The sequence below is a fragment of the Protomyctophum bolini genome (genome assembly GCF_963924005.1).
Source record: "Protomyctophum bolini genome assembly, chromosome: 15".
Lineage (NCBI taxonomy): Eukaryota > Metazoa > Chordata > Actinopteri > Myctophiformes > Myctophidae > Protomyctophum > Protomyctophum bolini.
In genome coordinates, this window is record NC_137876.1 from 19,163,997 (window position 1) to 19,188,059 (window position 24,063).

At 43.4% G+C, this 24,063-nt stretch overlaps 1 protein-coding gene across 4 annotated transcripts; it reads left to right on the top strand.

Moving 5' to 3' along the window:
• Positions 1 to 1,465: 1,465 nt before the first annotated feature.
• On the top strand, positions 1,466 to 22,932 carry LOC308328939 (uncharacterized protein; the record flags this gene model as incomplete). Of its 4 annotated transcripts, XR_013965339.1 has the most annotated exons (9): positions 1,466 to 1,709; positions 3,166 to 3,285; positions 4,330 to 4,440; positions 5,393 to 5,473; positions 6,577 to 6,642; positions 7,871 to 8,732; positions 9,234 to 9,763; positions 11,082 to 11,345; positions 11,470 to 11,736. XR_013965339.1 is itself a non-coding variant. In XM_080783067.1 (7 exons), the coding sequence occupies exons 1-7, from the start codon at positions 1,517 to 1,519 to the stop codon at positions 9,622 to 9,624; spliced, it is 1,824 nt and encodes a 607-aa protein (XP_080639193.1). In that variant the 5' UTR covers positions 1,466 to 1,516. The 4 variants fall into 4 exon arrangements, 2 of the variants coding, with proteins under 2 accessions (XP_080639193.1, XP_080639194.1); XR_013965338.1 differs by having other exon boundaries at positions 11,082 to 11,736; XM_080783067.1 differs by lacking the exons at positions 11,082 to 11,345; positions 11,470 to 11,736 and having other exon boundaries at positions 9,234 to 9,788.
• Positions 22,933 to 24,063: the final 1,131 nt, after the last annotated feature.

Sequence of the window (24,063 nt, forward strand, 5' to 3'; positions counted from 1 at the left end):
AAGAAAAACGGACCGGCTCATTAAAGGGACCCAGTTCTTGCTGAAGAGAAGAACCTGAAACACTTGAAGCACGTACGAGCCAGTTTATATGAATGAGATTTCAGTTCCTTTCGTTTTCTCAGTGTAGGCTATTGTCTAGTCATTGCTTTGTGGTTATAGGGACGTGTTAGTTCCCTTTCTTAATACCATCGCCAGTTTCATGTATGGCACAGTGGTGGAAAAAGTACTCAGTTGTTTTACTTAAGTAAAAGTACAAGTACCAATACTGGCCTGGACCGTGGCTCAGCGGTTCAAGCACCTTGGCTGGTATAAGTCCAGTCTGGCAGTGTGCCGCGGGGTCGACTCCCGATCCCGACAGCCTTTACTGCATGTCACCCCCCCGGCCCCCCGCCCCCATCTCTCTCCCCATTTCCTGTCAGCCTACTGTTTGTCCCTCCATAAAGAATATAAAATAAAGGCGAAACCACATTTTTTTTTATAGTAGGCCTATTGTCCGTTTAGTAAAGAGCTGGAGAGAAGTTGGGAGACCTAGCAGTTATTATTATTTTATTTTGTAAGATATTTTTCTGGGCCTTTACAATGCCGTTACCGATAGATAGATAGATGTAGGCCTACTGTACGTAGCACATCTATCTTGGTGGGGGGGGGGGGGGTCTATGTTGTGGTACAGAGACTGTAGCAAGCAGCCTATTGTCAATAATTCTTCTGTCCTATACTGTTTAGCTACAGAGGTTCTCAAAGTCCCCATAGGGGTCCTTGAGGGAGTTCCAGAGGGTCCCCAGCTAAATGATATAGGAACCAAATGGACCCTTATGGGTCTTTAACTCAGAGAGTGTACAAATGGAACCAAATGGTTCCATTTTTTCTCTCAGAGTTAAATTAACTTTGATTTTACAGTATTGGGGTCCCAGAGATAGAAATGGGGGACCGTCCGTAACCTAATTCAGGTCAAACTGGAAATGAAAATGGTTGAAAATCACTGCTAGAACCGTGAAAATCTTCTCTCATGGGGGTCCCTGACACATACCTGTTCAAATGGGGGTCCGCGGGCTAATGAGTGTCAATTTGGGGGTCATTGACATGAAAACTCACATATGATATTATATAAATGCATGTTTAAATCTTGGCGTCTTTGACATGATGAGTCTTAGTATAACTCTATTTTCTATGACTTAGCTTGGCTATAACAGGGCAAAAATGTTCCCTCTAGGAACAGGGCAAATCTGTACCCCATATTTAACAGTGCAAAAAATGTAGTCCGATGTTTAACGGGGCAAAAATGTACCCCATATTTTACAGGGCAAAAAATGTAGTCCATGTCAAACGGGGCAAAAATGTACCCCATGCCCATAGCATAGCGGCGGCGCCTGATAGTGACGTCAAACTGCTGCGACCCCCCTGCAACAACTGCTGCAACTGCAAGCAGCTGTTGTATTGTTTACATCCATGAGAGACAGACAGCGCGTCGCGTGGTGTACTTTTATGAGTTTTAATAACGTTTATTAGCGTTTCTAAGATGATTCCACTGGACTCGGTGAAGCTGCTGGTGCAGCAGCGCCTCCACGTGGCAGCGGAGGAGATCTTTGAGCTGCTGGAGAGATTTATAAGTGAATATAATAAGGATGAAGACACACACCGCACTGACCGCAGACACATTCAACAACAACACCACCACACACTGCTGGACGCTACACTGCTACACACAACAGGTTGGTCAAACTTAAAAAACAAACAAGTGTATGTCTGTAAATGTTATTTTTTGATTGATTGATTGATTGATTGATTTATTAACAGTTTGAAGAATTACAGTACATTTCAAGTACTTGCTGTACAACTCAATACAAAAACTGTTAAAAGTGAGTGGACGACACCATAAAGCATTACACTTTACAATAGGGCCGATCATTTTAAATTCATCAAAACATTTAGTGACGTACGAATATACACAACTATATAGTCAAAAGGAAATCATCATAGGAGGTAAAAAAGAAACAGCAGTGAGGAGGAACAGGGCGGTGGGGGGATTCAGATTTTATGGGGGCCAGTTTCGAATTGCAGCCGTCCGTAAGGTGCCCTTTGAGAGCAGTTTTGAAGGAGTCAAGGGATTCGCATGTCTTAATGACTGTTGGTAATGGTAGGGCCTAGGGCGTTCCACATTTTGGTGGCATAGGAGCGAAATTTAGTCCCTTGTTTGTGCCGAATCTGGGTTGCACATGGTTTGTTGAACTCCCTCTGGTGTTGTGGGTGTGGACTTCGTTGACATTAAGGAAGTATTTGTGGGTGTGGTGTATCGAATCTTGTGGACCACCATACCCATTGCAAGGTGCTGTACTCTGTCGTCAACCCTAAGGTCACATTCATACCAGAGAGCTTTGCTGCGATTAAAACGAATCCTGCTTTCTGATGAATTGAAAATGGAGGACCCTGATGTAAACAAGTCTTTTTCTGCTTTTTCTTATTGAGTTGTGCTTGAAATCTACTGTAATTCTGCAAACTGTTAATAAATACATCAATCAATCAAATCCTAGCAGATTTTCTATTGACCTTTCCCTGAACTGTACTCATTCTGCAAACTCTTACTACAAGTCTACACATTTCAATCAATCAATCAAACAGATCTTATTTACAACTTTTTGTTTTGGTAAAAACTCAAACAATTGGCTTAAAATCGTATACAAAAAAATTAGGAGTGCAGTTTCAGTCGATGAATCTAACATGGTCAAATAAAAATGGAGATTGAAGTTACAAATGGATTTATATTGGAAGGGGGCTGGCGGCTGGGGCAGCTATAATGAAATAAATAAATATCAAATATCTAAATACTGAATCAGACAACTTAAAAACAGACTGGGGTGTTCACATAAGCCTGAGTAGGCCAAAAGTGAAAAATCCCTACATTTAGGAAAAACAGACTAAAGAACTCGTTTGTACATCAGTCTGTCTTGCTTCTAAACCAAAATCGTTAAACCAGTGGATATGTTCTCGCTCCTGATTGTTTCTGTGATTTTTGTCCTGTAATGTCTACCATTTTGTAATGTATGTCTATCTATGTCTTGTCTGTTTCTTGAAGGGTGACGTCATAGACGCAAAACAAATTTCAGTGCAAGCTGACAATAAAGTTGTATCGTATCGTAAGTCCTTATTGAATTCTTTCATTCATTCCAGACCAGTGTGTGCAGTCCAGCCTGCAGGTGAAGACGACTTCTCCAGATTCTCCAGAGTGCCATGCAGGGTGGACCAAGAGACAGAGACCATTACCCCAACACTTCCAGGACTTTGACTTGGGTGAGTGGGTTACTAAATGGCATTTTCTTTTATATATATATATAGTTTTTTATTGGGGACAGTTAAGCAGCACATCTGTCAGGAAGATCTTTGCACATAGTCACCCATTTTATTCATTTTTTTAAAAAAGAACATCACAACGCATCACAGAAACACATCAGCAAACAACGTACACCCCCCCCCCCCCCCCCCCAACAAGACAAGGACAAACAGGACAAAAGTAAATATAAAATAAAAGTAAAAACAAAAACACAGGTCACATCATGGGTCACAGTGAGAGTCTGAGTCTGTTAATTCTGAAATCCACAGTCTGCTAAATGGTAATTGGTGCATTTATATAGCACCTATATCCAAGGCACTTTTTCATAGATTGTGGATTACATTCACCCATTCACACACACACACACACACACACACACACACACACACACACACACACACACACACATTCATACACCGATGACAGAGGAAACCATACAAGGCACCAACCAGCACATCGGGAGCAATTAGGGTGTTCAGTGTCTTGCTCAAGGACACTTCAACACTAACTCTGGGGGAGTTCTGATTCGAACTGGGAATCTTTGCTGTTCCCATCCGGCCACTCTCTGCCCCTGAGCCACCTATTAAACCTCACGTCACCAGGCTTCCGCACACGGAGGAAAGCCTGGTTTTCATTCTACACTGACCCATGAGTTTCCTGTTGTGTGCTGAAAACTGGCAATGGAATTTAATACATACAATTTAGAAGCGTCTTCCACAAACGGACATTTACTAAAATTTCATCATGCTTGGTATTTTGCGCAAAAGCATGATGTGCAGTTTTGCACAAAATACAGTCCTTGGGCTAAAAACGTGGCTATGGCCGTTTTTAGCTTGAACAATTTATGGGATTTCACCCACTTCCTTACACCTGTAAATGTGGCTCTAACGGTCGTTCTGATAAGATAATAAGTTACAATACGTAATAAGTTACTCCTGCCTTATTGTCTTGTTATTGTTGAGTTTCTCATCTCGATTCATCCTAAACTCCGCTGCCCATTCCAGACCAGTGTGTGAAGTCCAGAGTGCAGCTGAGGAGGAACTCTCCGGACCCAGACACTGACACAGGCCTTTCTGTTAAGGAGGAGGAACCTGAAGAACATGATCCAGACTTCAGTAAGTTTCCTTTGTTTCTTTCTTTCTTTCGGAGTGTGTGTGTGTGTGTGTGTGTGTGTGTGTGTGTGTGTGTGTGTGTGTGTGTGTGTGTGTGTGTGTGTGTGTGTGTGTGTGTGTGTGTGTGTGTGTGTGTGTGTGTGTGTGTGTGTGTGTGTGTGTGTGTGTGTGTGTGTGTGTGTGTGTGTGTGTGTGTGTGTGTGTGTGTGTGTGTGTGACCTTTTTAAAGTACAGAATGTACAAAATTACGTGTCGTACATTGGCACCTGAAACTACTTGAAGATATACTTATTTGCATGTTACCTCTCATAGATCTCTCACCTCTCTCAACCACTATAGTTCAAGGTCAAATTATAAGTATTTCTGATCCTAAGACTGTTGGTTATATTTAGTGGATTATCAACAATTTAAACGTGTGCGAAGAAGAAGCAGACAGATTTTCTGTCTTCTGACTTTCTGTATTTATTTTTTAGAAACCACAAGCTATATTTCCTTGATTTAAATGTGTGGTAAATCACCAAAATCTGAGTCCAAGGTATTTTGGCTCTGAGCTTGTGGGGGGGAGCTTGTGGGGGGGGGGGGGGCGCAATCTCTTTCCCTGGTGTTTCACCCAGGTGACGGGGTTTTGAGGTTAGGTTTAGGCAGAATTTCTGTGCGGTTAGGGATAGGGTTTAGGGGTGTGTGTGTGTGTGTGTGTGTGTGTGTGTGTGTGTGTGTGTGTGTGTGTGTGTGTGTGTGTGAGAGAGAGTGAGACGGTGTGAGTGTGACAGTGTGAGAGCCAGAAGGGAGAAGAGTCTGGGACGTGTGGAATGTGGAGCGCTGTCCCGGTAGATGCCAAATTAAATGTATGTTTTAGGTCAAGCCGAGAAGCCAGCTGGAAAAAACTTATTCTACTGCACAGTCACACCCGGGTTAGACCCACGTTTAATATTGATGACTTGTGTCTCCTGAACAGTCATCGTCAAGGAGGAGGCAGAGGACCCTGAATGTGGGGAAGGAAATGCCACGGCCCACAGCTGCTGTTTTCCACCCCTTGGTGAGTAGATCATCGTGAGAATAATCACTTATTAGGTAAGATATTTGGTTTTTGAACCGTGCACTGGCATACTATTGGTCCGACAACCTATACCTCAAAGCCTAACATAACCATAACCGCAAGCACGGAGCAGTGCATGTTCGCCAACCTTAACGCATGTTCGCCAACCTTAATCCGGTCGCCAACCTTAACACCATAGGACCATGTCGGTCCTATGGTGTGTCGGATAAGCGTGCAAACTGGCCCATTCTTGTTTTTACCTATAGCTGCACTGATCTGTGTAAAACTTTATATGCACACTTTTTCTAGTTTACATTAGGCCTATTGCTGACCCAATCTGGGTACCCATTGGCAAAACAAAGGAAAAACAGTTTGTCTGTCTCGAGAGACTATTGCCGACCATACATTTTAGTTATTATTTAGAAGAAGGAAAGCGTCAAGCGAGGCAGAATGGTTGTGAGACAGCATGTGTCGCTCAAATATCATTCATTCCTGAGAGAAGTGCGACACCAAGTGGTTAAATGCGGTAATAACAATCCGGTCAAGAATCAATGTTTGGTAAGTGTTTACACCTGTCCAAATCTACATGATGATGATGATGATCCACAGTAATAAAACCAACAGATCTTTATGAAGATGGTGATTTTATGTGTTTTCTTTAGTTTTTTGCTTTCTATTGATTATTTAGTTTTTTCATGATTTGTAAATACAAGTTTCCTTTTTCCTTTGTTGAATACTCGATATGCTTAGCTTTTCAGTCCTCTGGTTGTCATACACACGTGTGATGTCAGCAGCTGATTTGAATGCTTAATGGCATGTCTATGTAATTACTGATGTAATAACTGATTAGTACTCACGTGCCTCTGACACGCTATATAAGGAGTGTGTTTGGTGATGTGCTTCTTGCTTCTTGCCCCGATGAAGACCGGTTAGGTCGAAACATGTTGGCAGTTCCCTTTTTAATTTAATGAAGGATTTCCTCCTCTTTTAACTTTCTAAGTGCCCGGATCGTGTCTTTTTTCTGATTTTTCTGATCTTTGTATTGGACGGACCTTTAAATAAAGGCTCTCTCTCGTCTGCTTTCCTCGTTGAATGTGTTGCAGGATCTGCAGACCATCCTCACGGAGACTTGGCTCCACTTTCTCCACCAACACAGGCTGTCTTTTCAGGTAACTCTCTGATACACATTACACACACACACACACACACACACACACACACACACACACACACACACACACACACACAGTCACACACACACACACACACACACACCAAAGTCTCTCGCACGGTTAGCCTCGGACGGGACTGACATGCAGAGATGAGTTCTTAATCCATTTTGAACATTTTGTATTACCTCTGTTCTGTTGTTAGTCTCCGAAGAAGACCACCCACAAAATATCCGCCGCACTCTCTGCGTTTAATGGTCCTTCTCCATATACCTAACACAAATTTAATATAAAGTCACGTCGAGCCACAAGAGGTTGCGCGTCGTCGACTCAGGCTGCTTGTTGTGTTCTGAACTATTGAGTATTGTTCAGTAAAGAAGTGTTTGATCCCGTCTGGCGGCCCCCACCTTCACTTGATGCGGCCTGCAGGTTAACCCAGTTTGGGGCGGGAACCCCTTTTGGTGTTAGCATTATGTTATGCTTTAGCTATTGAAAAATAGCAGATCTACAAGCTCATAGCGCGCCACCAAGTGGCGCCCTATGAGCTTGTAGGTCTGCTATTTTTGAAAAACCTTTAAAATGTGCCTCAAATCTTTCCGAAAATTGTCGTGATTTAGAAAACTTTTTTTTTTTTTTTCGAGGTCAGGCCTGCAGGTTAATATCGGAATACTGAATTCCAAACACGACCCGCTTTAACCCATCTTGGACTGAGGATGATTAAAAAGAAAGGCTTCTAAATCCTAACATTTCTCTGAAAAACCCATGTTTTCTATGTCAGTGGTGCTCAACCTTTTTCATGTCAAGGACCCCCAGAATTATCTCTATTGGGCCACGGACCCCCATCTCAAAATATGTAGTTCCAGGGACCCCCCAGAAGCCAATATCTTGGTTAAGAATGTTCGCTCTGAAATATATATTCAAAGATTTACGCCACATTATGTCCAATGTATTTGCATTTAAGTTCATAAAGTTAACATAAGTAGGCCTATAACTAAATGCATTTGAAATAAAATCTAACTTTTCACGATTCCAATTCAATTGAATTAAAATATAGCAAAGATAGCTGACCTACAAGCTCAAGACTCGTCTGCGCACTGTGACCTATCTTGAAGCTTGTAGATCGTCTATTTTTGCTGTGTCAGTAATATGCAATCCGACCCCTGTTCTAAAACACATACTTCCAGTCCTTGGTTCTGACTCTGCTGAGTTGAAATGGCACATTTCACAGAAAGCGACGGCGATGAGGATGATGAGGAGGAGGAAGAAGAGGCAAAAAAAGGACGGAGACATGCTGAAATTAACGAGAACGACCTGGAAGAGCTGGAACGGTCGAGATATGAAGCCCTTAAATCGACCCTTAGACAGACCAAGTGGTCGGTGCGCTGCTTTCAGACCTGGTGCGTCGAGGAGGAGCTGGTCGTCGACTTTAAAACGGTCACCAAAGTGGAACTGAACCAGACCCTCCGTCGGTTCTATGCCAGCGTGAAGACCGCGAAGGGCAGAGCCTACGGTTTCAGCAGCTACGTGGGCCTGCGTGCGGGGCTCAACCGCCACATCAAGGAGCCGCCGTTCGGCCGCTCCATGTGTCTGCTGAAGGACCCCGAGTTCATCTCCAGCAACGCCGTTTTCGTCGCGGTGCTGAAAAGACTTCGCCGGGAGGGACTCCATAGCGACGCGTTCCGCGCTCGGCCGCTGACGGAGGCAGACCTCGGGACGATCGTGCGCTCCCGAGCTCTGGACCCAGACACGCCCGGGGGCCTGGTCAACAAGGTGTGGTTCGACGTGCAGCTGCACATGGGCCGCAGGGCCAACGGCGAGGGCAACCGCCACCTGAAGGCCGAGTCGTTCTCCGTCCACCGGGACGACGCCAGCGATGGCCGGAAGTACGTGACGCTGGCTCTCAGCGAACACCCCGAAGCCCACGGTCAAAGAGACGACGGGCGCTGGCTGCGGGGGTTCATGCGCGAGCAGCCCGGGAACCCGCTGTGTCCCGTCGCTTCACTGGAGAAATACCTGTCGCTGCTGCCTGCCGATCCGCCTGCCTTCTACCTCCATCCCATACGAGCAGCAAACGCCACCAGAAATCTGTGGTGAGTCAGCCATGTTGCAGCCAGCTCGCGTGTACGTTTGCATAATATGTAGCCTATTATTTAGGGGTGCAACAGATAATCGATTTGATCGATTATTTAAAAAAAAAATTAAGTCGACATTTGATACTTTAATAAGGTTAAAAGGAAGCACATGTACAAGCTCAAGACACGTGAGCTTGTGCATCTGCTATTTCACTGTTGACGACACTGTTGTGCGATGAAGTAAAATAGTGGTTAATTTATATCGTCCCTGTCGGGTGGAAGCCTCATTATGTGCAAAACTGTTACTTTTCTCAGTGTTCAAATTCAAAAGTAGCTTCGCACCGCACTTCGAGCCTTTGAATCTGCTAGTTTTGTGCGATGCTGTGGTGTAGTGTGATCAAGTAGGAGTTAATTCATGAAGAAAAAATACTGGACTTTCTGCCTGACAGCAGATTCACTGTAGTTTACAGTGTTTACACATTTACCTAAATGTGTCTTTCTTGTCTCTCCTAACGGCAGGTACACCAGAGAGCCCATGGGGATAAACTTCCTGAAATCCATGTTGCCTCGGATTTGCAAAGCAGCCGGCACCGACACCATCTACACAAACACCTGCTTGCAAAAAACACCGGTACCAAAACCCTCCAATGCTGCTGGCCTGGTTCCAAACCCCTCTAATACTGCTGACCTGGTACCAATACCCTCTAATGCTGCTGACCTGGTACCAAACCCCCTTTGGGGCCACACGTGTGACTCAACCCTGTCTTTCGGCAGCCCCACAAACCACCCAAAGGACGGTAGCAGGTGGCGCAATATCCTGCCAAAACCACAGTTAAAACGCACCTCCGGTACAGAGTCAAACCCCGCCGTGCCAGGGAAGAGGAGTGCCAGCGTAACTGAACAGTGCTAGTAACATTAAATGAACAATTGTGCAATTTGTGGCCATAAACACGGCGCTGTTAATTTTAACCTGAGAGCTGCCTTACTGCAAAACAACAACAGGGACGTTTTTGTGATGATTCAGGAATATTAGCGGGTATACAGTAGGGGTGCAGCGGTTTTCAACCGAAAACCGAACCGTTCGGTTCAGCATACACGGTTCAATGCGCTCTAATGAACCGCGCTTTTTCGGTTTGCATTAATTCATTTCTTACAGCTGCGAAGAATGTATTTCTCGGTCACACACCGTCCTACTTAGAAGTCTAGCACTCTATCGGTCACACACCGTCCTACTAAGAAGTCTAGCACTCTTTCGGTCACAGAAGTGTAGCACTCTGTCGGCCCACCCCCCCCCACACACACACACACACACACAGAGAGAGAGAGAGAGACGGCATGATGAGGAGAATCCAGCCCTCGCAAAGACCACTCGGTGGAATAATTATTGATCGTCATACACAGAGACACACACAGCGGAGTAACCTCGAATCAACAGGCTTCTAAGCACCGTCTTGTTCAGATCTGCTTCTGCATCTGCACTCGCTGTTTGAGTGCTAAAAAGGGAGAGAGAGAGCAAAAACAACTCGTTGTTGTTGCTCTGTCCACCCGGAGCAGGAGAAGAATATTCCCTCTGAAAAGTCCCAACAAAATACTCTATGTCCAATCCATGACTGTAGATAGAAACCCTTCTTCTAATAATATAAGCATAATATCTCATGCAGAGATCTTTATTGTAAACCTTTGTAAATGTTTCTGTACGACACGGCACTCTGCTGTGAATCCCTCCCCTTCCCAGGGAGCTCTCCTCTCCTCCCTGCATGTGCTGCGAGTCTGCACCACGAGCGCATAGGTGCATTGTTTTTCCCTTGAACATAATGATGAGGCACATTAAAATAGCAATATAAGGTTTTTTTCCCCCTTTAAATAATGAAAAGGCAGAAATGTCTAATAAAATAATATATGCTAAAAAAAGAATAAAAGATAATGCTATAAATAAACTTTTTGAGTGGTGCAAGCCAGTCCCTTGGACTTATGTGTGTGGGTGCCTGCCTGGCTGGCTGGCTGGGTATGAGCATGAAAACAGCATGGTTGTTTTTCACCACCTGTGTGCAACCTAACACACACACACAAACACATGCCCATATTAACTGTATATGATGATTTCGTGTGTGCCAGTACAGTACAGTAGAGGGACCGGCACACAGTAACTCTGTCATTTCTCAACCGTTTCGGACACGGCCCGGCACCCTGAGCGCGTTCCTGCCCCCCCCCCCCCGGAAACCCCCACACAGAGTTGCACTCACTTTACACAGGTGTGATTTTTTTTTTTTACTGTACTGAAACCGAACCGAAACCGTGGCCCCCATACCGAGGTACGAACCGAACCGAGGTGTAACTTAACCGTTGCACCCCTAGTATACAGCTCAGCAAAGCACTGCAGTGACGCGGACCAGGGAGCGGGACGTGCCGTCAGTGTTGATTTCGTCGACTAATACTACGATATAAAAAAAAGTTTGTCGACTACCGTTTTCCACTGACGAAAGCTAAATGGGAACTAAATTAAAACTAAGCTGTGATGACTAAAACTAAGACTGAATAATATTGACTCTTTCGTCAACAAATAAAAACTAGACTAAAATGTTAGGAATGGACTAGAGGACAAGGGATCCTGTAAAAGTCATCATACACTTGGTTGCATGCTGAAACTAGAAAATTTGCAATTTAAAAAAATTGAAGAGTGTGGTTGCCGCAGTGGCTTACATATGCCCCTCCCACTAATATTGCCAGCCAATTACAATTTCAAGTCACACCTTAGATCATGTGTAAGTAATTCAGAGGGGATTTAACCCCCAAAATTCATGTTTTTGCGACAAACGGTTACATTTCTCGCATTTGCGGCGCCCCCTATGGATGAAAATTCTTTTAGAACTTGGTTGATTGAACCACCCCAGACATGTGATTCAAATTTGGGATGGATTGGACATTCCGTTCGTGATTTATGGCATTTTTTGTGATATAGGCCTAACTCCGGACGACGATTACGGCCGAACGATACGCACTATCAAAATTCTGCAGGAAAAGCAAAAAGTGTGTTTTGGACAAAATTCAAAATGGCGGAAAATCTATCATGGCGGAAATTGGCGTGGCCTATATGGGGAGATGCGTCATGACCCAAGGAATCCAGGGGAAATTTTATTTTACGACCTACGGTTCAAGAGTTATAAGCCAACAGGTAAAGTGGGCTGTTATAGCGCCACCATGAGGCCGACCAATAACATTTTTGTGTTAAATAATTTTAGTGATAATTATGAATTTATCCTCCAAGTTTTGTAACTATAGTGCTTACAGTCTCCGAGGAAAAAATACTTCAATGTGAATTTTTGCATTTTCCCATTCATGTCAATGGGAAATTTGAATTCACTAACGACATTACGACTGCATCCATGCCCGCCAAAATACATTTCAGTCGACTAAATCAACTGTAGATTTAGTCGACTAAAATCTTATGATATTTATCCGACTAAAACTAAACACTAAAACATTCCGGGTGACTAAAATCAGTAAAATGTGACTAAAATGTAAAACTAAATGAAAACTATTCAAGAGACTAAAACTAAGATCAAAATTGGCTGTCAAAAACAACAATATTCAGGCACCTCTTCAACCTCTGCCTGAGGCTACTAGAGAAGGTTGCCCCAGCATGTGACCAATGACCATGACGGGTCAGTCGCCCCAAACATCACGGGTCGTGAAAGCCTTCCGAGCAGCTGAAACTCTGGTGAGTGACCACCTTGACCCCCTCCGGTTTGCGTACCAGACGGTGTTGATGTCGTTGACTAAAACTATGCCCGGAAAACGTTCGTCGACTGCCTTTTTTCCACGGACAAAAACGAAATGAAAACTACGCTATGATGCCTAAAACTAAGACTAAATATATTTACAATTTCGTCAACAAATTATAACTAGACTAAAATGTTAGGAAGGGACTAATGGACAAGAGATCCAGTATAAGTATACGTGAGGGACTTAGAGAGACGGAGCGAGGTGAACCAGCCTCCTCCGGCTCAACGCCACAGAGGAAACTCGGACCGTTCTTTTGTGCCTGGAGCCATGGACGGAAGTATATAATCTCGCTCCGCTTGTTCAGTAGCTCTGAAGTAACCGCTCATTACAGCTGACACGGATCTGTCATACGTGTAGATACTGTGCGTGTATCTTTTCTTTTTGTCCTGCGTAATGCCAAGCCTTTTTTTTTGTTTTTGAAGGTGTATATACTGTTATATTACTATATATACTGTATATTTTGTTCATTAGCTGGCCTGTAACTATGCAGGTGTTGCCAGTGGCAACGGTAAACTTGTTTTTGACTGTGAACTTGTTTCTGTATCCTGTGCGTTTGACGGTTTATGTTATATTTATTTTGTATCTAGAACAAAGTATAAGACTTTGGTCAGACCGTCGGATAATAAATCATTTAATATGAACTCTGCGAATGTTTGGATTTCAGTTATTTTCATCACACCTCTGAACTTCCTCGGCAACCAGTAGCACCCACGTATAGACTCAGTCCCGTGGCCAGCCCAAAAGCTTGTGATTAAAAGAAAAGTGACTCTGTCCACAATCAGAATCGGTTCACGGCACAGGTTTACAGGTGAAAATCAGTGGGGGAAATATATATATTTTCTTTTGTGTAATCTGTTTTGTTGTTTTCCAGGAAAGAAAGAAAAAAGTGGGTGGCAGCAAAGAGGGAGCACAATATTATGGTGATTTCTTTTTTATTTACTATAGTCCTACTAGACCCCAAGAAATTACATCTGGCCACAAAAGATCACAGGATCTACTGAATGCCATACTGTGTGTCATAGGCTCAATATATCAGTTTGACACATTCAGTAAATCTCGTGATCTTTTGTGGCCAAATATAATTTCTTGGGGTCTAGTAGGACTATAGTAAATAATAAAATAAAAAAATCGCTATAACATTTTGTAAAAAAATACATTTTTAACCCCATGCATTCGAACATGGGGGCCCCTGTCAAAACAATCCCTGAAATGAAAGAAAACAGCAAATGAAAAATAATGAACACTCATCTTTTACTTTATCTAATAACAACCTAAAACATGAACCTTGGTTGAAAACAACTAAAGTTGTCCTTTAAGGTGCAAAAGGAGTGGCAATGCATCAGTAGGTCCACATAACATAGCAGCAAGGTATGTAGATCTGCTATTTTCACTGCATTTGAAATAGGGCTCACATGGTTAATTAATGTTTTTATATAAGTTTTGGTCCCAAGAGTCCCTTCCTACAAATGTAATGGAGTCAAATGTTCAATATTTCTATGTTTCTCAAGTACAATACTCAAGTAAATGTAATTTACTCGGGGGGGAGGACACTAGTCCATTCAGCTTTTTAACACTACTCTACTGTTTACCTAGGGAGTGCTGTCAACTCAGTGCTGTCACTTGGACGCTGTTTGTCGCTCATCTCGACGCGCTTGCTACTACGTTTTTTAACAGTTTCCACTCATCTATTTTATACCAAACTTCTGGATTTTAGCCTGGTGACCTACATCTTCTTACTAACCCTGCAATCCCAGCGATCGGCACTGCTGATCACTCAATTTTACGCAAGTATCAGACTGTGTTGTTGCTGCCTGCTAGCTGGCGGAGGTTTGTTTGTAGCCTTGGTGCCAGCTAGTTTGGTGGCTTGTTTAGCTGGCTCGTTTTTTGAGCCTAGATGCTACCATCTCAACAGTCTGTTGGTGGTTATAGTGGACAGTCAGTAGTACTCACCACTTCCATCAAAATGCCTGTCATGACAGAGGAATTATCCGCCATCAAAAGTGAGCTCCGATCCATATCGAGCCTGGTTAAAGACCTAATCCAGCGGCAATCATTCCTCCAGGGCCGCTTAAAATCCTTGGATCCCCCGGGTGCCGGCGCTGTACCCGGGATGTCTGCCACGGCTGCTACCATGCCGGGGAGCAGTGCTTCGCACGCCGGTAAGCACAAACCGCGGCCCGTATGCGCTGACTCCTGGGCCTCCGTGATGAAAGGAAAACATCCGAGGCTGGCGTTTCCTCTTTTCGACCCGTCTGGGTCGGAGGCATGTAGCATGGCCGACATTTTCCCGTGCTCAAACTCATTCGCACCATTACAGGAGTCATTGGCAAACTCCCCCAGGAATCCTCGGCACCCGGACTCGCTGCTACCCCGGCCGTTGAAGCGCGCGGGACCGGACTCCTCCTCGGGCTCTTCACCTGGCTCCACCTCCACTCCCATCCACAGAGACAATGGTGGTCGTGTGACTCGTGTTGGAAAGCGGCCCCGACGACTCTCACCCAGTGTGCACAGGCCAGATATCTCCCAGTCCCTCTCAATCATTCACCCAGCACGAGGAGCAGTGCCCACCGCTCCCAGTCGAGCACCCCCTCCCCCCCTCTCATCAGATCCTGCCGTGTCCCCCCCGCTGTCATTGCACACTAGATCTGCTGCATCAATCTCAGCTAATAACAGCAACTGCCCCCGTACCCCTCCATTGGAATATTTAATTTTGGGTGATTCCATTGTTCGTGGACTTTCTGTGCCCCATTGTGTTACTTTTTCCTTCTCCGGTGCGAAAATAATTGATTTGATCCCTCACATTCCTGTCATTCTCAAACGTCACTCCTCCATTCACACAGTAATTATCCATATAGGCACAAATGACATCAGACGGCAGCAATCCTTCCAGATGTGGTCCGACTACGAGTCCCTAGTAGGTGTTATCAATTCATTAAATAAAACCTGCATCTTCCTTGGACTAATTCCCACCCTCCTCCGTGGTCCCGAAAACTTTAGCCGCATCATGGGCGCAGACAATTGGCTGCGTAATTTCTGCCATGCCTGCGGGCTTGGCTATATCAATAACTTTGATGACTTTTGGAAATCCCCATCACTATATCGTGACCAAATACACCCGAATCACAAAGGTATTAAAATCCTGGCAAAAAACATCACGCAGCACCTCTCTGTATGACATCAGTTAAACCCTGCACCTAGTCACATAGCCCACACATTTTCCATTCCTGTTATTATTTCCCATAGATTAACACCAGTCATAGATGCATCACCAGTTAACAGCAAGCCTGTAGGAGCAAGCCTCAGCAATATCACACCACTCATTTCATCCCACCAGCATGGGCCCCCCAGATCTATAAACTCAAACTTATTATCCATCCCAATGGCCCCCACCACAGTTAATCTGTCACCACCAGTCCAGCTAAACCTTGCCCTATTTAACATAAGATCAATAACTAACAAGCTCTCCTCAGTTAATGATATCATTATAAAAGAAAAACTTGATATCATCTTTCTAACAGAGACATGGCTTGGCTCCGACGGAGCTATACTATTAGCAGCAGCTTGCCCCTTAGATTACAGTTTCATTCACTCTGTTCGCAAGGCTAAGAAAGGAGGTGGACTGGCAAAGAAAGGAGGTGGACTGGCAATAATTTTTTCAGACACGCTAAAATTCAAGGCTCTGACCCTTGGCAGCTATAAATCCTTTGAATACCAGGCCACTATACTACTTGGTCAATCCTCTATGCCAATGATTAGCATTTATCGCCCGCCAAAATGCAGTAAAGCAATATTTCTAACAGAAATATCAGAACTTTTATCTATCTGCTCCACTAACTATGATAGAACTCTTATCTCTGGCGATCTTAATCTTCATCTGGATGATGTTACAGATACTGTGGCTATGGGCTTCCTAGAGTTATTGCACTCCTTTGAGTTTATCCAACATGTTGTTGGGCCTACTCATAAACATGGGCACACTCTGGACCTGGTAATTTCTAAAGGGCTGAACATCATTGTGGAAAGGACTATTGAAAGGCCTGAGCTATCAGACCACTATTTGCTGTGTTTTAATATGACTGTCACTGAACTAGAGAAAAACATCACTGAATATACTATAAAAAAGCGTTTTTTTAGCCCTTCTGCAGCCGATGAGTTCTCTCGTCATCTGGGCCCCCCCCTGCCCGATACCCCCCCAGTGAATGATATGGTTCAAATTTTCAATCTTAAACTAGAGTCAGCTCTCGATATAGTGGCTCCTTTTAAAACAAAAAAGAAACGTAACACCAGAATAACACCTTGGATAAATGAGCATACCCGCTCACTGAAGCAAGAGTGTCGTAGAGCCGAGCGAGCCTGGAGAAAAAACAAACTCACCAGCAAACTAGAAATTCTTAAAAAATCAACAGCCGCCTATAACAAAGCCCTGCGTCTAGCAAGGCAGGCATATTTCTCTGGCATTATAAATGAGAACAAGAAAAATGCCAGAGTCCTTTTCTCTACCATTGAACGACTTATAAACCCCCCCCAGTCCTACAAGCAGTCATTCCCGGCCTCTAAAGCTAAGTGTAATGAGTTTGCATGCTTTTTTGATAACAAAATATTTAACATTAGAGCCGATATTATGAATGGTGCTGCTGCTAGCACAAACCTTCAAACAGCAGCTAATGGTCCCAGGGTAGATCTCCCCAGGGGGAGCCTATTAACGTTCTGCGAAATTGATGAAGACGAACTCCGCAAAACCATATCACAGATGACATCATCCTCCTGTTCATTGGATACAATTCCCACCACCTTTCTCAAAGAGGTCTTGGACAGTGTGATTGGAGATATACTAAAAATTGTAAACAGCTCTCTACAATCAGGTGTCTTCCCAGACTCACTGAAGACTGCTGTAGTTAGGCCCCTACTCAAGAAACACAATCTTGATCCCTCCGTTTTGGGTAACTATCGACCCATTTCAAATCTACCCTTTCTGGGCAAGGTTTTGGAAAAATGCATCTTTCATCAATTGGATGTATTTCTACAGAATAATAATGTGCACAACAAATTCCAATCTGGCTTTAGGAAAGGCCATAGCACAGAAACAGCACTTGTAAAAGTAATGAACGATCTTAGGGTGTCTGCCGACAAGAAACATGTATCTGTTCTCTTACTTCTAGATCTAACGGCTGCATTTGACACGATTGATCATTCAATTTTAATACAGCGTCTGGAGCACTGGATAGGCCTGTCTGGTACGGCCCTGTCCTGGTTTTCCTCCTACCTATCAAACAGAAGTTACTTTGTCAATCTAGCCGAGTTTGACTCAGACAACCACGACATCAGCTCTGGTATTCCACAGGGCTCGATTCTTGGCCCCTTGCTTTTTTCCTTGTACATACTGCCATTGGGCGAACTCATTACCAATCACGGAGTCAATTTTCATTTCTATGCTGATGATACCCAACTTTATCTTTCTGTTGCTCCAGATGATCCCTGTGCTCTAGACCCGCTGTTGACCTGTTTGTCTAGCATTAAATGTTGGATGAGTGAGAACTTTCTCAAGCTAAATGAGGATAAGACAGAAGTTCTCATCATCGGTTCTAGTGAGCAGAAACAATCAATAATAAGCAGACTTGGTAACCTGACTGTAGAAAGTAACAGTACAGTAAAGAACCTGGGGGTTATTATTGATTCTGAATTGAATTTTAATTCTCACATTAATCATGTTACCAAGATTGCCTTTTTTCACCTTAGAAATATTGCACGAATCAGAGCCTATTTGTCCTTGGACGATGCAAAAACGCTAATCCACGCCTTCGTTTTCTCTCGGCTTGACTACTGCAATGCACTTTATTCAGGATTGCCTAAGAAAACAACTGACAGATTACAACTCGTCCAAAATGCAGCAGCCAGAGTTTTAACTAGAACTAAGATGAGAGAACATATTACTCCAGTTTTGGCATCACTGCACTGGCTTCCGGTTGTTTTTAGGATTGATTTTAAAATTCTTTTACTTGTCTATAAAGCTCTCAATGGCCTCGCACCTTCCTACCTAAATGACTGCCTGCCTAAATATGTCCCAAACCGCCCCCTAAGGTCTTCCACTGCTGGCCTGCTCGCGCTGCCGAAAAAAATGGCAACTAAAAAATACGGGGAAGCAGCTTTTTGCTTCTATGGGCCGTCGGCATGGAACAAACTCCCACTGTACCTTCGTCAGGCAGCCTCTGTAGACATTTTTAAAGCTCAGCTCAAGACCCACTTCTACAACATTGCTTTTAATTGAGTTTTAATTTGCACGTTCCCACCCTGCCCTGACTGATTTGCTGCATGTGGTGTTTTTATTATTATTTTATTTGTTTTTATTTGTTTTTATTTATTTTATGTTCTTATATTCAATTTTGTTCTTTGCCATTGTTTTATCATTTTAACTACTTATTTTTATTGTATTCTATTTTTGCCCTGTGAAGCACTTTGCGCTACATTTATGTATGAAAGGTGCTATACAAATAAAGTTTATTATTATTATTATTATTAGTTGCTGTTCACCACTGTGCATGACTCATGAGCACCAACATTTTGAGCTGTAAGGCAGGGGTTTTCAACCAGTGGTCCTTGAGGGGGTTCCAGGTGGTCCCCAGCTAAATGATTGAGAGTTGGTAACCAAGTGGACCCTTAGATTTGTAACTCTCTCAAAACTTACGTTATTCGTAAACTTAAGTCTACACAATTAGAAGAATTGTTATTTTGATCAACGTTAGCCTGTTATCTCTCCTGTGCTACCAACATTAATACAGCAATTGTGGACAACAGCTTATCCAACAACAATGACAACAAAAATATTCTACATTTTGGGTCTGAGAGGCTAAATGCATCAAATCGTGGTCCGCGGCTCAAATGCCCAATAAATAATGGGCCTCTATACGAAAAGGGTTGAAAACCACTGCTGTAAGTGCATGAATGCAGAGGATGATGAACTGCTATTTGACCTTCATGCAGTACCACTGTTCGCCCAGTAGGTGTCCCACCTAACCACATAATGTAAACCAGTGGTGTGCAAAGTGGTGTTGGGTGAACTAGACTAGAGCACCAAGTCTGACGTCACTTTCAGTAGAGGGCGCCATTACACAGGTTCATGTATTTTCTTAGTTGCATTGAAATCCCCATAAGGGGATTTTAGATCGCTTCATATAAGAACTGTGTTTGAAAAATAAACCGATCATCTCTGCCTTTCTGTCAGGGGGGTGGCTGTGTGTCGTTAATGATGTCCATTCATATTTGATACAGCCAGTTTCTGGAGAAAATGGAATTAATGTGGCCGCAAAAAGCCTTGAAACTATAAAGGCAAAGTCGCTGCTAATATACGTCACGCCCATCTGTCAACACATTGCGTTCCTGAGATTCCTCGTTGGCGTAAGCTCAGCTGGTGGTGACTCGACTCGTACTAACCACGAAACATTAAATATCAATAAAATAAAAATAAACGTAATTAACATTCAGTTTCTGTTGTGCGACGGTCAGATGCAGCCACCCGCCTACCCGGAAATGTCGTCTCTGGATTGTTTGACTCGTTTCTAACGCTTATTTTGTTACTCTTTGGGTATATTTGTACATTTCCACCTTCAGTCGATGCTTCATATCCATATGAGTGAAAAGGCCGGGGTGATCGGTTTATTTTTCAAACGCAGCTCTTATATGAAGAGATCTAAAATCCCCCTATGGGGATTTCAATGCAAATAAAAAATACATGAACCTGGGGACTGACGCCCTCTACCGACGGTGACGTCAGGACTCCGGTGCTCTATTAACCCTCAGCGGCTTCTGACAGACATACGTGAGGGGATGGGGTGTCCCACGGTCCAAACCACATGACGTAAACCAGTGGTGTGCAAAGTGGTGTTGGGTGAACCGTGAAATCAACTCTCAACGGCTTCTGACAGACATTATGTGAGGGGATGGGGGTGTCCCACGGTCCCACCTAAGCACATAATGTAAACCCATGTGGTGTCATGGTGATCTTTTTACTGGTGGTACCACGGAACGTCACAGGCACGCACACGCACGCACGTGCATCGCGGCATGCACACAGAACGGCTGCATTCAATGCAGCCGTTCTGTGTTCCGTTCTATTTAACAATGCACTGCATTGTTAAATAGTGTATGAGAGTTTTAGACACACACACACACAAAAGTAGACTTAAAATAGTCAGACAAACATATTTACTGCAAACTAGCGAAAATAAAAAGTTTGCTTTGGACGAATCACAAATTAATCTGTTGTTTGATGGAGGAGGAGGGGGGGGGGGGCGCCAGTAAACCTAGACCACTGGGTACTTGGTGCGTCTTGAATAGTCTGGTGACGCGAGGCTGGCACTGTGACTGTCTTCTCTTGAATCTAGGCCGGGGGACGCGTTCTAGCGCGCACGCACTACACCGTCCCGTGCCGTCCCTGCGCGTCAAAAAATTGACTGCCACCACAGCGTGGTACTGCGTTCTACGAGCATGACACCACTGTGTAAACCAGTGGTATGTGCAAAGTGGTGTTGGGTGAAATCGGCTTCTGACATTCATAATGTGAGGGGATGGGGGAGTGCTCCCAAAGTGGGGTCCGGGGACACTCTACCATGCAGATTGATAGAACATAAAATGTCCTTCACAAAAAAAGACATTTGGATTGCAACCAGCTATAGGCCTATACTCATTAAACATTTTTTGTAGAAAGGCTTAAATACTCATTATACACATTACAAATACATGCTCTATATTACCTAATACAATTCTATTTCCCCCCCTGTCATATATATTGAATTAAGTCAAATTAGTTTTGGCTTTGGCAGGTCAGTCAGAGAAATTCAATGAATGAAATCTAGTAGGCTATACATTTATATATATATCTAGTTTGGTTACGCAAGCAAGTTGGATTTTCCTATGCCCAGCGTTGTGTGTACCCCATAGCGATGATTTGATTGGCTGAGCAATGTGTGTATACCATAGCGATGATTTGATTGGCTGAGCACCAAATGTGATGCATGTTGTATGATGATAAGAGTGCCCCTCACTCAAGTGTGACTTTTGAGTGGTGCAACCATAGGGTTGCACCAATTATGTAGAAACACGGTCTGCCCGAGTCCCAACAGCAACGATATATGATTTGAGGCCTACCTTGATCGCTTCAAGACAAAAAGACTCATGGAAGTCCTTCCAGACACCCCTGAGCCTCGTGTGGTGTGGTCAACATTCGCGAAAACACTGGTCTAGAGAGAACGTGAGATCCAGCCTAGCGGCCACCGTTCACGTTGGGGTGACCAAACCAGAACCTTGGCGTCGCAATGTTAGGCATGTCATTATAGGTAGGTAGGGGGGAAAATATGAAAATGAAGCCTTGTGAGCTTGTAGGTCAGCAAACACAAAATTCATGATCCATCGATTGAAGATTAAGATGAAAAATGTAATGGTCTGCTATTATTTATTTTCCCTAGACGTCCTGCAGCCCTCTGTGTCTAAAGAGGAGGGTTCCCCTGAACATCAACAGATGAGCTCCAGTCCCTTTCAGGAGGAACATGGGTCTCCACACGTTAAAGAGGAACACAAGGAGATATTTCAAAGACCTGACGTGTCAACGATGACGTCGCTAGCAGTGAAACATTGGTACAGTGAACATAATGAAAGAGAGGCAGAGCCTCTAGCCAGCACCTCAACTGAACACATGAAGTACTGTCGCACATCACAACCAACTACTGATGTGCAGCTCATCTCTTCACACTGTTCTGAATCTGACACTGAAGACATTGATGAGTGGGAGGAGACCAGGGAAGATCTGTCAGCTTTAAACACACTGCAATTACACGACACACAAACTGTGGACGGACAGTTTTTGTCTTTGAGCAACAAGCTGTCCCAGGACCTGATATCATCCGAACAAGCTCCTCCAACACACACAGGGGGGAAAATATTCAGGTGTACAGTTTGTGGTAAACATTTTAACCGAAATGGAAATCTCAAGATACACACAATGACTCATACAGGAGAAAGGCCCTTTAACTGTACAGTTTGTGGTAAAGGCTTTAGTAGAATGAGTTGTCTGAGGATACATTGGAGGATTCACACAGGGGATAAACCCTTTAGTTGTCCAGTTTGCAGTGACAAACACTTTCATCAAAAATCACATCTGCAGATGCACATGCGGAGCCATACAGGAGAAAATCCTTTTAGCTGCTCGGTTTGTGGTAAAGGCTTTGGTCAAAGGGGTGACATGAGCAGACATATGAAGATCCATACAGGGGAAAAACCTTTTAGTTGTACAATTTGTAGCGACAAACACTTTACTCAAAAAGCTCATCTGCAGATGCACCTGAGGACCCATACTGGGAAAAAACCCTTTAGTTGCTCAGTTTGTGGTAAAGGCTTTGGTAAAATGGATGACATGAGCCGACATCTTAAAATGCATACAGACTAACCAATGTTCTTTAAAGATGGAGTGCCACAATTTCTTTCCACCCTAAAACATGATCATCAGGTATTATTATAATGCTTTTATGTGGACACTCCCACCAGTTCGTTAAGTATGCCTGGTTTGCCCGTTGGGTGGTGATGGGTGGTGATCCACCTGAACTGAAGCCGCACCCACAGCTGTACTGTACTGTACTGTACTGTACTGTACTGTACTGTACTGTACTGTACTGTGTACTGTACAGCTGTCAAGGGTTCAGCCTCCAGGAAGAAACCCTAAATACAAAGTTAATACACCATTGCACATAAAAACGACTCCAGGGTGTCTAATGAAGTACTGTCACCTCATAGACACATGAAAAACTGGAAAAATACAGAAATTGTGGCACTCCATCTTTAACATTTTCAATGGTTTGAGAAAACACTAAACCCCCCCATCTGCCATGTACACTCTGGCCATTTTGGCACCACCTGTCTAACCATATAATCTATAGAAGATGATCATGAAGTTGTATGTTATAAGTTAAACTGCGTATTCAACGAACCGATTTACAGAAGTAGTTACAGAAGAATACTTGTAATGACTTGTAATATATCTGACTATAGGTCAGTTTTTTGTTTTTGTTGGTGTTTTGAACAGACCTGTGAAGACGAATAGCACAATACACTTTATTATTGTTATAATAACTGTTTCTGATTCATTGAGAATGGAGGACCCTGATGTCAAAAGTCTTAGTGCTTTTTTTATGGTTTTATCCTCTGAGCAGTTTTTGTATATTTGACCTGGACTTTCGTTGAACTGTATACACATTCTAAAAACTGTTAATACAATTTTCAAGTAATCAATGATTTGTAGATTTTTGGTATTTGTGACCACAGATTTGACAAACACAAACCTTATAGAGCTACTGTACAAGGCATGCTTAGTTTACCTGGACCACCTATTAAAGTGTGTGAAGGAACATTATGAATTGTAATTATAATTATGCATTATGATACATTACAATTATTGTGATTATAATGCATTATACACCCAACATGTAAGTAAAGTGTTACCTGGTAGTTATAATGTGCTGTTCCACTGAGTGTTTATAATGCATTATGACCAGAACGTATATACATTACATTATTAAATTAT